The sequence below is a fragment of the Aythya fuligula genome, chromosome 5, assembly GCF_009819795.1.
Source record: "Aythya fuligula isolate bAytFul2 chromosome 5, bAytFul2.pri, whole genome shotgun sequence".
NCBI classification, from domain to species: Eukaryota; Metazoa; Chordata; class Aves; order Anseriformes; family Anatidae; genus Aythya; species Aythya fuligula.
Window position 1 is genome coordinate 21,420,563 of NC_045563.1, and position 16,361 is coordinate 21,436,923.

Below are 16,361 nucleotides of genomic sequence, written 5' to 3' on the forward strand. Positions count from 1 at the left end.
GTCCTGCCATGGGCAGAGGACTAAGGAGAATCTCCATCCTTTACTGGATGCAGGGGGAAACTTAGTGATGAGAGATGAGGAAAAGGCTGAGGTGCTTAATGCCTTCTTTGCCTCAGTCTTTAGCAGCAAGACCAGTTGTTCTCTGGATAACCAGTACCCTGAGCCAGTGGAAGGGGATGGGGAGCAGGATGTGGCCCTCACAATCCACAAGGAAATGGTTGGCGACCTGCTACACCACTTGGGTGTATGCAAGTCGATGGGGCTGGATGGGATCCACACAAGGGTGCTGAGAGAACTGCCAGAAGAGCTGACCAATCTGCTTTCCATCATTTATCAGCAGTCCTGGCTATCAGGGGAGGTCCCAGTCGACCAGTGGCTAGCAAATGTGATGCCTATCTACAAGACGGGCTGGAGGGTAGACCCAGGAAACTATAGGCCTGCTAGTTTGACCTCAGTGCCAGGGAAGCTCATGGAGCAGATTATCTTGAGTGTCATCACGTGGCACTTGCAGGGCAACCAGGCAATCAGGCCCAGTCAGCATGTGTTTATGAAAGGCAGGTCCTGCTTGACGAACCTGATCTCCTTCTATGACAAAGCGACGTGCTTAGTAGATGAGGGAGAGGCTGTGGATGTGGTCTACCTTGACTTTAGCAAGGCTTTTGACATCGTTTCCCACAGCATTCTCCTCAAGAAACTGGCTGCTCATGGCTTGGACTGGCACACGCTTTGTTGAGTTAGAAACTGGCTGGATAGCCGGGCCCAAAGAGTCGTGGAGAATGGAGTCAAATCCAGCTGGAGGCCAGTCACTAGTGGCGTACCCCAGGGCTCAGTACTGGGGCCGGTCCTCTTTAATATCTTCATCGATAATCTGGATGAGGGGATCGAGTGCACCCTCAGTAAGTGTGCAGATGACACCAAGTTAGGTGCGTGTGTTGATCTGCTCGAGGGTAGGAAGGCTCTGCAGGAGGATCTGGATAGGCTGCACCGATGGGCTGAGGCCAACTGCATGAAGTTCAACAAGGCCAAGTGCCGGGTCCTGCACCTGGGGTGCAATAACCCCAAGCAGAGCTACAGGCTGGGAGAGGAATGGTTGGAGAGCTGCCAGGCAGAGAAGGACCTGGGAGTGATGGTGGATAGTCAGCTGAATATGAGCCAGCAGTGTGCTCAGGGGGCCAAGAAGGCCAACAGCATCCTGGCTTGTATAAGAAGCAGTGTGGCCAGCAGGGCTAGGGAAGTGATTGTCTCCCTGGACTTGGCTCTGGTGAGGCCACACCTCGAGTACTGTGTTCAGTTTTGGGCCCCTCGCTACAGGAAGGACATCGAGGTGCACTAGTGAGTCCAGAGAAGGGCGACGAAGCTGGTGAGGGGTCTGGAGAACAAGGCTTATGAGAGGCATCTGAGGGAGCTGGGATTGTTGAGCCTGGAGGAGGCTCAGGGGCAACCTTATTGCACTCTACAGGTACCTTAAAGGAGGCTGTAAGGTGGGGGGTTGTCTATTCTCCCACGTGCCTGGTGATAAGACAAGGGGGAACAGGCTAAAGTTGCTCCAGTGGAGGTTTAAGTTGGATATTAGAAAGAACTTCTTTACTGAAAGGGTTGTTAGGCATTGGAATGGGCTGCCCAGGGAAGTGGTTCAGTCACCTTCCCTGGAGGTCTTTAAAAGATGTTCAGATTTAGAACTTAGTGATATGGCTTAGTGGAGAACTGGTTAGTTGTAGGTCAGAGGTTGGACTCTGATCTTGGAGGTCTCTTCCAACCTAGATGATTCTGTGACATCTCTCACTAGACCAGGATGCTGAGAGCCCCATCCAACCTTGCCTTGAACACTTCCAGGAATGGGTCATTCACAGCTTCTCTGGGCAAATCAGCCATAACCAACATTGAGTAGGACAGAGCACATCAACAGTAATTGTAGAAGTTAAGCGTTCTTACAGCTACATTTTAAATCTACACTTCTGTTCCTAATAATAATTACAGAGTTCTAGGTCTTATCTATTTTTATGAGACTTGTGGCAAGTGAGAAAGTGTTTTCTTAAGCTTTTCTGTACTTGCATCCTGTAATTAATTAATAGATGCATGTGCATCTATTTTTTTCATTTCTTATACAAAGACAAATAGCATTAAATAGCATTGTCAAATCTTCTATATATGTAGATCCACGTTTCTGCAACTACAGATATTTTACCCTAGCTAGAGTTATGATCCAACTTTATAGCAGAAATATTAATAGGAATTCTGTCATATTTCAAACAAGAGTATCCAACAACATAGTAACTACTGAAGTGCTAATCTAAGCTCTTCCTTGCTGCATAGGCCCACGCTGTGGCATAACCTGTGAGGAGATGGCTTATGGATTTGTTTGTGCTTAAACATTCTTGTTTCCTTTTTTCCTTGATCTCCACATTTCATCTCAATAAAAATAAGACCCTGCAAGCACAAAAAAACTGAACAAGGTAATACTTTATATGTGTATAAAGATCAAGCGAAGGGAAGCATCTGCTATTTTATTTCTCTCCTACAGAATGTTAACCTCTGTTAGGCAGAGTTCACTGCATTTGAATATCTACCTGGTGATTATAACTGGCTACTGCTGTGAGTACACCTGCCAGCAGAACCGTTACAGACATAGGGAAAGAATATAGACAGGGGGAAAATGGAGGCTTTTAATACAGACAAAATTCAACAGAGCTGGAATCCCTGTGCCTGCCAGCACGTGCCTCTTGCTAATTGGCAAGGACTGTAGTCAGAAATATTCTCAAGTATCCCAAACACCTAAGTGAGGTCTATCTTTCTCCTGTACACTGAAGCCATCCTTAACAGCCCCGGGTCAACCATTTTCATCCACCTTCAGACACTTTCTTCTGTGCTTCACAGTTTTATAATCTCCTTATTCATCTGGATCTGATCTATATCTATCTGAAAAGAAATCTAAGAAAGACTGCCAAAGAACAAATTGGCTATGGTTTGCTGCCACCCTGAGTTAAAAATAAATGCTATCGATAAGAAAGAAAAACAAAAAAAGGACGGGCTTCATTGTAGTGGATGACAAGCATGTATTTTAAAGTTTAGGGCTGCCAGGGCTTATAGGAGTTGCGAGAGATTCAAATTTCTAGGAAAGGTTGTAAAAATACACCTTGGTGCATTCAGCGAGTGTGATTTCTAAGTGTGCAGCACTTAGGTTCTAAAGCTCAAGCCCTCCTGAAATGAACAATCATATCCAAAGGCAACTTCAGTGTTTTAGCTAACTGAAAAGACAGAGGGGGATTCACATCTTATCAAGGAGAAAATTTGAACAGGAAATTAACAATTTTGCCACTAACATTTTTGCACAGTGCACCAAGTTCAAAATGTTAAAAGAAAGGAAATTGTGTCTACAGTTTTGTTGTATTTAAGAAACAAAACAGAATAAATTATTTTCCTAAATTATTTGTTTTATGCAAAACAAATTCTACGTTTTGAATATACTTCCCTTTCAACCTTACAAAATTTGCCTAAAGCATTGAATAAACTCATATAAATAGGTGATGATGAAAGCAGTCACACAAGGAAACAACGCGAAGGTTTGGTTGCCCTCCACTCTCCCCATCCCCCTCCCCAATTGCATTTTTCAAAAAAGAAAGTACGGTTGAAAGCATGAAATTGCACACATTTATTGTACACATGACAACCTTGAAATAAGGTAAAGATTATTTTTGCATAGCTTATAAACTGGAATTTGTAAAAGACTAGGTCTTTGCTTAATGCTAAGGGCTGACTTTATGAAGTCAGATGTTGGCCTCAAGAGAAACAAATCTGTGAGTTTCTGAAAATTCTACAAGTCTAACGTACTAGAGATCTAAGGGATGAAAAATACTAGCTGATCTGAGCAAAGCCACAGTAGATTATTTCAAGCCCTTCCAGTTCCTGAGTAGTGGTCCTTTTTATTTTCTAATCCTTCTGTTTTCAATAGTACACATTGTGTCCTTTGCTTTCAATAGCAGTCATTTGTCAAGTGTCCATGTACAAGCCAGCTTCAGCTAAGTTTTTCGTGTATGATTTTGCCTGCCGTATTTGAATATTGCCCTTTCTGAGGCATTTGCTATGAATCAGAACCATTCCCATATTCTTACATTTTCTTCCAGCATGAACTACAGCTGTGGATTCACAATGCATTATTCTCAGGAGTTTGCGTGTCATGCTGTATACACATAAGTGAACCAATTTTGCTGAAAAATGACCTGGCAAAAATGAGTTCTTTTTATGTGAACTCAGATTCGCTGTGAGGCCACACAAAGAGTTATGTTGGCACAGCTTCAAAGTGGCATGCCATGCTGTGGGAACAGAGCAGTGAAGGGCCAGGAGTATTTGAAACTAGCGTCAAGCTCCCCCCAGCCCTTTTATACAATGTGCTATATAAGGACAGCCAGTCGCTTCATTTTAATCGAGCAGTATTGATGTGTGTTTTCTCTAGTCTGTTCCATCTGCTCCTTCCATTATTTACTTCCCTGATGTCTTCATTTCCCTTTTATTGCCTCTCCACCCTCTCTGGTTTTCTCCCCAGATAAATCCACTTCTATGAAATTTACTGGCAGACATCCATATGCAAATTTCTGCAAACTCACTAAAAGTACATTATTCAAATAGCCTCTGGTGCTCTTTACCATGTTAAGCAGATGGAGACAGAAACAAAAAGACAAAGTACCTATATTTGCATTAGCATTTTGCACATTCATTTGTTAAAGGCTTGGTGCTAACCCTGTCCAAACCACAAGTCACACTCCTAGAAACTAATGGGAAGACTCCTGCAAATACTTGATTTTCCTCACATCCTTATGCCTTGGCAGTTACAGGAAGAATTAGGCTTGAGACACATACTCTAGCACATGTTAAAACAAAACCTATGCTGGTTCAGTAATAAGACTGTCTTCCCACTCATCTTTTTATTGCTTGATTTTTAAACATTTTTTCCTCCTCTGATTTTTGTTTTGTTCAGATTATTGACTACATACATGTTCAGTAAAGACAAGTTACTTCAGATAACATTCTTTAAACAGCTGCCTCTCTAGAAACAAAACTAACACTGATGTTTTTTTCGAAAGATTCTAGTGAGGTAATTCATATAAATATATCGGAAAACCTAACCCAAACTTGTATTTTATTAGGCCACTTCTGTGCTTCACTTCTTCACCTGATTTTGTTTCAATTTTCTTGTTTCTATTAATATTTGCTCTGGCCTAGCCCTGTGTCTGCACACTCATAAAATCTATGGTTAGTGAACATATCCCCAAAGTTGCTGTCAACCCCTAGTATAGGCTCTGTATCTGTGTCCTAAATAAAGTATATAGAAAGCTTTCTGTAGGTTATTTTCTTTGTACTTGTTGCACCTCTCCAGCTTTCACCTCTGTCACTTAACTGCTTTTCTTAGCCCTCCTGTCTGACAGCGAGAGGAGTCCTACACTACAATTATAATTGCACTTGCTATAAGTCAAATTTCTTTTGCTACCTTTATCTTTTTATGTAATTCTCAAAAATTTGTTTGATACAGACTTGATAAAGCCCACAGGAGAGCTGGCTACAATTTTTGATGGCACATTTCAGAGTCACAGTTTGGCTGTGGTTGGAAGGGACCTCTGGAGGTCATCTGGTCCAATTCAGCTGCACAAGCAGGGCCATCCCTAGGCCTTCATGATTTGGCAATTCCTTGGCAATCATAGTAGATGATCCTAGTTGTATGCTGTGACACAGAAACATTTCTTGCATTGTTTCCAGAATTTGAGTGTGCTAATTCCTGACAAACATTTTCCAAAGCTGCAACGTAAACGTAAGCTGGACAATGTGTATAATTGCATATACACACATATATCAGTCTCTACCATATGTATGCATTTCTTTTCCCTAAGGAAAGTCTCTACAAAGGTCTCACACCTTATGTATTTATATTTTCACTGCCATGATTAGATTTTTTTTTCCTCCTAGCTTCTAATCAGTCTTCTCTTACACCCCCCTTCTCCATTACATTTACCCCTCATTGAAACATTATTCTTGTTTCTTCACACTTAAACACACACGCCAATTAGATTCTACCAATTCATCTTCAGAGCACATGCTGAAAGACTTCCTTTAATATGAATTTTGCATTCTTTGCTCTTCACTTCTCTGTTTTTCTTTATTCTGTTCCCCTGCTCCTTTGTTCTGCATATTTATTGATTACATTTCAAGACAGGAGTAGAAAATATGGCTATCACTGGAAGCAAATAATTGAATTACTCTTTTGCTGGCGCTGACCCAGTAAACTCACTGATGCAATTTTTCCTTGAGTGAGTACTTGCACTACAGTCAATAGGAACATTTCCATTATTAAAGTTACATAAGCATATATGCATCTCAGTGATCAGAACCACAAACATGCATGCAGCTCTTAGGGTTGCAATGACATGCAGGTTAAGGTCACGTTCTTTGGGTCACGACATACAGAACCCATCACAGCCAAGGACCGTGGCCTCACTGCTTTACCAGCTCCCTAACCACCGGTATAAGGGTTTTCATACTTTCCAGGGAAATCTTTCTCTGAACATAGTTACTATTTTATCCCCAAACAGCCATATTACAATTATTATCTTGAGTCCGTTACTTTCTATCCTAGCTCTAAGTACTAAGCCCACATCTTTCCCACCATCGTTTTGTCCTGACTAGCTGTTACATTCCCTTTATCCCTCCCCTTCTATACTTTTGGTTATGCAACTCCAGTTTGTTCTTTTTTTTTTTTTTTTTTTTTTTTTAAATGTGAAGTCCCTGTTCATTCTTGTTGCTCCTGCTCAAACCTTCTCCAGCTACTCCATAACTCTTTTCAAGCCTGGCACCCCAAACCAAACAATAATACAGCTGAAGCTGTTCTGATGCACAGCTGAGTGACTTCAAATTTCTCCCAGGCTCTCCTGTTGATACCATCATATATGGCATTTCTCACTTTTGCTTGTCTTGCCTGAGATACTTAGGTCCTTTCCTATAGGAATGAAGTTTAGCCAACTGTATCCCATTATGCACGTGGGAAGCTGAACATTTCTGCTCACAAGAAGTTCATTGTGTTTGTCTCTGTTGCAGAGACCCCTCATTCCTCACTTGCATTGTTACTGTGAACCCTCTCTTTTTCTCATCAACAGTTAAGGCTCAGTTTTCTTTGGGACTGCTAGCTCATCCTGCACGGATGAACTGCACAGGTAATTGGCAGTTTTCTTTTGTTCCACAAAAGCTTCCTCTAAAATACATTTAAAAGAAAAAGGGGAGGGGGGATTTGCTCCATCTGCCACTGAAGCTAAAAGGGGGCCTCATGACTGAGCAGCAGTACTGGCCCAGCTGCATTACTATATTTAATCATTTCACCTGCATATTCAAATGTATTCCCTGAGTAGGTGGGGGAGTCAAATAGTGATTTAGTCAGGGTGTGTCCCAGTCTGCTGATCCGCATACTGGTATGAAGGAGAATTCTTACTACTAAGTCCGAGAGCTAACGAATACCGTACGCCTACTCTCTTAATCCAACGATTACATTTGAAGATACCAATTGAGGTCAAGCCATCCATTCATTGGGCCCATTTTCACAAGATGTGTTTGGAAGGGTCCAGTTTGGCCTCTGTTCCCATCATGGACACAGCTCAAGTCCCCAGTTAACATCTATAAGCATAGCAAAGGACAGATGACAGGGACCCACAATCTTGTCATCCATCTGGAGGCGAGTGATCTGTGCTGTTGTTACCACACACAGAGTAACAGCTGCACATTCACCATAGGCTAAGTAGCAGTGACAGTGGTTGCAAAGATCCTCCAGAAGACTGGGGGGAAGTGGGAATGAAGCAGCAGTGAAAAGGAGACCAGGGGAGAGAAGGCATGACAGAGGAAGAGTAGGGAAGTAAAGATAGGAGGGAGAACAGTCCAAAAAGGGTCGTACGTAGGAAGAATCTCCATAAGAATACTTCTTATAGAGATTCCCTGCAACCATAACAATTGCCCCCTTGAAGTTGTACTTGCCTATTTCCTGCATCCCAGAAATCTAGAATGTCCAAATAAAAAGTTAGAAGTGCCTAAAATGAAGGGCTAAGAGCATTAGGACACACAAACTCCAGTGTTACAAGCACTCGTTGTACACTGATACAATTCTAACACCTCCCATTTATGAGGTTAAAGAAATAATGATTCATGAAACTGGCTGACACCTGGAATGATTTAATCAGGCCATCCCCAGCGTAAATGACATTGACTCACATTTCCAGCTGTAGGTGGAACTGGCAATTGTCTTTTCCTCATAATTGTCTTAACTTGCTTTGCTAGTTAGAAATAGTTTTCTAGGTTATATTTCAAATCTGGTAATCATTAGAGGTACATTCTTTCCATAGATGTTTTGTATTTATAGTCAACGGGAACATCTAGGACAGAATTTGACCTACAAACTTAATACCTAGTAGCAGCCTAGATAGAAAATCTGTACTTAAGTCTGAATTAGAACTAAAGTAACATTGCTCGATGTATACATATACACACAAAACATATTTAAAATATGAATGCACAGATTGGAGCAGGTGAAATTTTTGTGGTATTTTCTTCACCGCTTAACTATCTGCCTTTATCTGTGAGAATGCCACTCACTTAATGGATGGCAAAACAATTTAAAAGTTAGGATAAAAACATCAATTGTAATTTTCTAAGTAAAAATTCAACACAAAATAATATGTGTTGAGGGAAAAAATGCTGAAGTACTGCTCATTCCCCATTGATTCTTCATCCAGCTGAGCTTATAATCTTTGTCTCTTCTTTGCTTCCTTCCCTACCTTTCCTCTCATTCAAAAGTACTTGGACTATGCTCCTGTTTCTGGCCATCTGTCTATTCTTTCCCAAGGCATGGGCTTATACCAGACCCTTGCAATTAACACTCAGTGATGTTACAGTGACGCAAGCTGACCATAGCTAAGCTGACTTCAGTGGAACGTCATGACTTTGACCAGAAAGATTTGACCCAATTGCTGTGACCTGACACAATTGCAATCTAATACAGCTTCAAGTCTCAAAGCAATAGCCCTTGAAACCACTACAGAGACTTATGTGAAAGCCAAAACCAAGCAGAATAAGACAGAATTAAACCCAGGAGAGAGGCACTCCAAAAAAAAAAACCTGTAATTATATTACACAGTTTGTCTTCTAATAAGCAAAAGGGAACTGTGTTTTGACAATTGGTAAGATGTCTCTTTGCCTAACAGTCAGCTCTGTCATGTCCTCTGCTGAATATATCTATTTCTTCAAATATTAGGGACAGAATGAAATCTCTGTGCTGACTGATCAACATATAGTGAAGCTCCCCTGCAGTGCAAAACAAGGGGATGTGCAGTACTGAACAAATCCATGCCACGTTCTGTGACTCTGCCTGTAACTGTGAGGGATTACACTGCAGTAGCTGAAATGACTGTAAAGTAAATTTTTACTGTGGGTCAGCCTTTATGCTCAGGAACCAAGCTGCAAATCTTATGCAGCTTTTTTTTTTTTTTTTTTTTTTTTTTTTTTTTCTCCTGGTGATTTTGCAATATTCAATGTAAGGACCTTTTTTATTCTCCCACTTACACAGTATCTATAGATTAGCCTTTAAAAATCTTCCCCACAATTTTAAACACCAAAGCAAAATTTCCTTGCTCCATAACCACCATTGGGTGGAACATTTACACCTGTATGTTACTACAATCATACTGCAAGTCTCAGCAAGTCTCTACCTCACTTTTCAGTCTTTATTATAATGTCTTATGAACAAAGCTTCTGCATCTTATCTAGTTTTTTCTCTCTTTCGCTGTTGTTTACTACCATCCAGAGCCAGAATTGTTGCTAAACTAAAAACCAAATGATATGCTGTTTCTGGCAAAATTAATTATCCAAATACAGCAAGATTCCTTATAAGGCTCAGTAATTCTATGCCTTTGTTCCAAAAGAGAAATCATGGATAACCACATGGTCCAATTTTGTAAATTAGAATCTAGCACTAGACTTAAAATTAACAACTTGGGGCCTAACCACGAGGCCAAATTAATGGTCAAATTACTTTTTAAATCTATTCTGAGTTCATTGCCTGGGTGCAGTTACAGATACGTGTGTGCTATCTAGGACAGTGATGAATAGTGACTAAATGTACCCCATGAATTCAGTTCTGAATACTCATTTCTAATTAAATACTTTGTTCTGTCAGCAAGTTCCGGGAAGTGATTTCTGTACTTCAGAATCGCTAAAATGTGTTATTATGACTCTGTATCAAGTATTTTTTTCCCCTAGAGTACTGTTTTCTATGATCTTTGGAGATAAAGCTGCATCTCCAGTGACTTAAACAAAAAGGTGGACGTTGTTGTGACGACCATTACCAATAACCTGAAAGAAGGCCTTCTAGGTAAGACTCTTACCCGGAAAAGTCTGATATCCTGGTTTTCAGAATAAACACTTCCTTCTCTCAAAAAGCAACTAGTGTGCTGGCAGAGAGAAGAATGAGAGCGGTATCTTTGAGGGGTGGGGAGGGGAAGGTGTGGTAAGTAATTGAAAAGGAAAAACTGAAATCACGAGAGGGTCCATAACCATTTTTCAGAGGAAGATCTGAGAAAAGGACAACTCCAAACAACTTTTTCATGGAAAACGTAAAAGAAAAGAATACAGAGACTGTAGTAGTGAGGCAGCCCAGATATAGGCTTCTCAGACTTGTCAGCCCAAGGAAACAGCTGGAGGGCTTGCTCCCTCTGCTGGAGCATCCTAACGGACCCACAAGAAATTTGCTAGTTTGACCCACTTTTAAAGTCCACAGCAAATCTCTCTGACCAGGAAATAAAGATTTTACGAATATGGTCTCATTAATGCAGGGTTGATTACCACTTCTGACTTAACATCACAAGGATTTTTTTTTTTTTTTTTTTTTTAGCAATGTACTGAATATGCAGGTGAAGGCAGAGGGAGAGAGCTATTTCATTGTTCTGTTTTTGAAAAGAAACAAGGCAGACAGGTTGAAACCCATAATTTTTAAATCATAATATATCAGTCCAGTCAAACTGGACTTTGGGGGGCAAAATAGGGAAAGCAAGAAGACTTCTTCCAGCTTCTGTAATGCAGAAGAACAACTGCTGTCATATGACCTTTGCTCTAGGATGGATTACTTGCTGTCATTCCTGTAGCCACATATAGACAAAGCCACATCCCTTTTTGAACTGTATGTTGTTAAGTACACTCTGATCTTCGATACTTTGGCTTATGAATAAATATCAGGTGAATACATGAATACAATACAATGAATAAATATTCAGGTGAATACAATGCCATCACTTAGTTATTTAGTGTTCATGTTGGATAATATCAGTCTAGTAGCATGATGCATAACAACATCAACAAACTGTGACTCAGACACTCACTGACACAGCTCAACCTTTGCTTGCAATAGTTTGTGGCCGATGCACCTCTCTCTCTTGGAGAATTAGGTCTACTTTTGGACTCAAAAGACATCACACATGACTTCAGACAAATTATGGGATCTTGTACTGGCTTTCTACCTGCTAACTGAGACTCGAGATGTCTTACTCCTTCATGCCTTTTTATAAACTTAAGTTACGAAGCTTTGGTATGGAATCCACCTCCTCCTGTACATGTATCTGACACAAATGCCTCCAATTTAAGCATAATACTAAAATAGTAGAATAGTTAACTACTCAACTAGATATTAATTCGTGGATTTTGTGGCCTCTCCAGTTTAAATCAACTTATTTTCCAGTTCTCCCATCATTTCAGTGAACAACCTGGTGATCAAGTTAGAAGTTCAATGGAGGAAATGGAAACCAAGTTCTGCAGCAGTGACAAAGAGGAAGCTTTCAAAAGAGAACTGCCATACTGCATAGGAGAAATCGACTTCACCGCTTCTGGGAAGAAACGTGGAAAGGTACAGCAATGAATACTTTTAACCTTTTATCACTGTTGCCGTTGTTCAGCTGTTACTTGCTTAGCATTAAAGGTAGAGATTATAATAGTGAGGATCAACATATCACAGGGCTAGGCACCACACTGAAACCAAAGTAGGGACCATACCTTCATGAATACTAGCAAAATTCAAGATGAGACCTATTAACAAAGAGAACTCAAACACTTGATTCACACAGACCTTCTACAGGTACAGTTGCTCACACCTTTTTTCCTTTAAAAAATAAAATAAAACCTCACACCCAGCTTCCTTCATTTTGCATCATTTCCCTGTTTTAAACACTTTCTGCCAAGTAATCAATCACTGTGGATTTCAACTTTTAAAACATATTGTTGAGCTATTTTAAAACTCTCAAAGTTCTTTCCTTCTGTTCTGCTAATATATATAGAACAGGAAGAAGCAATAGATTTGTGTAGCACAATAAGAATGTAAAAGATCACAGCAAGGAATGGGCTGCCTACATGAAATCAGGCAAATATTTCAGCTAGTTCAGAAAAAAGTAGTGCCTAAAGAGATTTCTTGGCTTTGCTAAACTGCTGAGGAACTGAGGCAGTTAAAGAAGAGTAGCAACATTAAAGGAGAGAATGATAATATCAGTCTTTAATGCAGAATGAAGCCATGGAATTGACCTGATTAACGAGATGAAAATTTTGCAGAAACCTGCTAAATTAATCCTGGAACTTAGTTTTCTTATCAGGTCTCACTCAAATAATTTGTTCCCAAGGAGTACTAATAAACATTTAATTGTTATGATACATTTACCTCTGCATTCACCATGAAAAATACTGTATCCTACTGTACTATTATTATTCAGTATTTTTTGTTTTGTTTATTGAAGTTTATTAAGGTCCCATGTACTATTCATCCTGGAATTATATTTGAAGTTATGCTCAACAAATGGAAGCTACCTGCTCCCAATTTGGTCGTCTCTTTAGTAGGGGAAGAAGAAAATTTCCAGATGAAGCCTTGGCTACGAGACACCTTAAAAAAAGGACTCATAAAAGCAGCTCAAAGCACAGGTTAGTGCTTTGGGCATTAAAGGAGAAATTTACATTGCTATATTCTCACACCTAATGATCTTTTAGCATCAATGGTCCCACTCACGTGATTATTTTAGAAGTTTGAGGCTTTGCCGAATGCAGCCTACAACTTGCATTTAAATAGCTTTTATTTATATATGTTGTTATAATAAGTTATTGTATTACAAATAGCAAAAATAAGCTATTTCAAACCAAATTACTCCAGGCAATCATTTCTTAAGTGTAAAATTACCTGAGGTTATTCTCTCAAAGACGACAATAGAAAGATTGCAGAGATAGGACCAAATATGTTGTCCAACTTTTAAATTGTAACAAAACAACTCTTAACATAGCTTAATTTGGTCAAAAGTAACTCTTTTTCTCTCCATTCTTACTTTTTAGTTAACAAAATCCTGTTACAATTGTTTATGGTTTTTGAATATTTGTTTTCTGCAAATGTAAGAAATGTACTTTATTATTGAAACAGAAGACTTAACATTTAGAGTCAAGTTTAAACAAAAGGGCCTTGCTAATGCTTAACATTAATGTCTAACATAGCAGAAAATAAGTCAGCTCACCTTCTCCCTGGCTGTATATATGAATTACAAGAGTAGGGAAATGCATTTAAAAACAAACAAACAAACAAAAATCAGGTCTGGAAATCTGAAAAGAAGTGGCTAATATTTAAGATGATACATCTTCTTTTATCTTTGTGAAAATAGCTGCAAAATGAAGTGAAAATATCAGTTCACCTCTCCCTATCTGGTCCTCATTTCAAGCCAACAACTTCCTCCTCTCCATCCCTTTGCCCCTTCCTCATGCAGACCTGGCTAGTGTAGTGATGTTGCTGATCATATTTAGACAGTAGACATTTACTCCTGTCTGGAAACAGCACTGTAGATAAGCATATTTACATTAGAGTAAAGATGGCTGGCAGGATATGTAAAGCACACCTGCTTGGGCACAATTTCCTCTTTCCCTTGTTAAAGCCTTACATTTTGTGTATGTCTTTCAATTCTAAAAATTACAGTCTATCAAGATCTGTTTGCAGCTTATCCAATTATCTAAACAAAACTTAAATCTAGTACTTCCCATAATGTTACTTGACACACAAACCTGTCCAATTACAAAGAAATTGTCTAACAATTAAAATATTTTCAGATGCCTGGATTTTTACCAGTGCTTTACGTGTTGGAATAACAAGACACTTAGTGCAAGCAGTCCGAGATCACGCACTGGCTAGTGCTTCATCCAAAGTAAGAGTGATTGCCATAGGAATAACTTCCCTCGGAAAAATTCAGCACAGAGAAATTCTGGAGAACGCAAAGGTATTTTTCCTTTTATTCTACTTGTGAGACAGGATCGTTCAGAAGTGAACTTCACATTTACAAAATTTGGAAGTAGTAGGCAGCAAAACATCGTGCTGTCTTAAAAGTGGGATTCAAAGGGTGTTTTAGGGAAAGACCTTAGCAATGAGCAGAAAGAATCGTTAGACCCCACTGCTTCCATGCCCCGTGCATTAAACTTGGCAGCAAATCTGCAAATATCCACCAGGTGGCAGGATTGGCCATTAGCTCAGTAGCTGGTAATAGGGTGAACCTGAGGAACAGCACACATCATAGGATGCCTTAAAGCTTTTTTTCTCCTTGTTCATCTACGGCAGAATTCCAAGCTATTTCAGAAATCCTGTAAAAACTGCATATCCTAGTATGAAACCGAGTCGTAATTATTTCAAGTTCTCCTGAACAGTCACTGAACTGGTGTCTAATACACAAAACCTTCGCTACATGCTGGGCCAAAAGTGCTAGCCATACAAGACTTTGTTTAGTTGGTGAGAGTTCTGGGGACTTCAGAATTCAGATCAAAGCAATTGAAGTTTGTGAGGGGAAAAAAAAAAAAAAAAAAAAAGTACATGCAAAACAACAATAAAATACACACTAACAAAAAAAAAAAAAGTAAAAAAAAAAAAATCAGAAGAGTTGTTGCAAATGCCAAGTTGATACTGAATTGACTTGGAGGTGGAAAAGGGAATTAATGACATTCTTGTCACTGCACTGTCTGTCCTAAGCAGACTATTGTAACAGTAAAATGGGTGTATAGTAGTGACAATAACACTTTCTGTGTTATTTTACTTTCCTACAGAAGCTGAGAAGCAGGTAACAAACACAGCCCTTTGAACTTGCACCTAGTTCTCTCAGATAAGCTGGCAAGTACCAGCTATCAGCAGGGAGGCTGCCAGACTGTATTTGCATTTTATTGTCATTGGTTTTCTCTCTTTTCCATCCCTTTTGCCAAGGACAGGTATCAATGTGCTCTGTCAGATGAGGCTCTCCAGCTGGAAGACTTTAACCTATTTGTGTGGCTCAGAGGAAAGAATCTCATTAGGGAATTTTGTTCCTTTGGCAACAGCAAACTAGTTGCTTCACCTCCCTCCCAATCTAAGTGATCAAAACACACCTGGATCTTTCCCAAACAGTAGCTACAAAATAAGTGCACCATTCTTTTTACTGCGTTAGATTTTCTCCCTATTGACTAAAGCTCAAATTCTTTGTCAAAGAGTAGGTGGAGAGCACTCTTGACCCTCTGACTTCTGGCACTGCTTCTACCCAAGAACACCCTAGATCTTAGAAACTTTAGGACAAAAAAGGGCTATAGACAGGGATATTGACCTAAACCCAGTTCTTCTTATAGTTGACACTAACACAAACAGCTTGTTGTATAAAATAGAGCTAAGAATTCACAGTAGCAAGGAAAAAAACAAGCCCTCATACCAGTTGGTCCCTCCATCATTTCTGTGTTACTGGCACGCATTAAACATCCTTGAACAATTGCTTCCACATTTTCAGTGAATACATAGGAAAATACCTGTGAGATTTTTTTTTAAGTTGATTGTTGTGTATCGGGGTCCCAATCTAAGGCTAAATCTCTCTGGCAAGTAGGCTTAATGTTACACGGCAGCAGAATATAGGCACATCCTCCATCTAAACAAAACATGAAAGCAAGTAACTGCTTCAAGGTAACCTTCAGCAATGAGACAGGAGCAGAAGGGAGGCAAGAGAAATTTGTGGCACTAGCTGTTTGTAAAGGACATGCAAATTTACTACTTCCCCCGCCCCCCCCGAACAGCCTCTGACATTTCTACTCTTCCCAGAGCTGCTGAGAGGGCAAGAATCCCTACCTGTACCTGTGTGCTCTGTCACATTTTTAGAATGCAGCTTCCACATTAAGAATAACCATGAGACCTCACATAACCATGTTAATTAAACCAAGCTGTGTTTAAATCAATATGGATGTATAGCAGGCTGACTTATCTACTGGTCTAAGCATGGTGAAAACATTACTGAAATGAACAGGTTTGCCCTTGTCTAAAATCTGGCACAAACATC

General features: G+C 39.8%; 1 protein-coding gene across 1 annotated transcript in view; it reads left to right on the forward strand.

Annotated features, from left to right (window-relative positions):
- The first annotated feature begins 11,800 nt into the window (after positions 1 to 11,800).
- Positions 11,801 to 16,361, forward strand: part of TRPM5 (transient receptor potential cation channel subfamily M member 5) — a 35,848-nt gene continuing 31,287 nt past the window's right edge. Inside the window, exons 1-3 of the mRNA XM_032188831.1 lie at positions 11,801 to 11,917; positions 12,795 to 12,975; positions 14,137 to 14,303. Of these exons, the coding sequence (XP_032044722.1) occupies positions 11,801 to 11,917; positions 12,795 to 12,975; positions 14,137 to 14,303 (465 nt within the window). The remainder of the gene's footprint in view (positions 11,918 to 12,794; positions 12,976 to 14,136; positions 14,304 to 16,361) is intronic.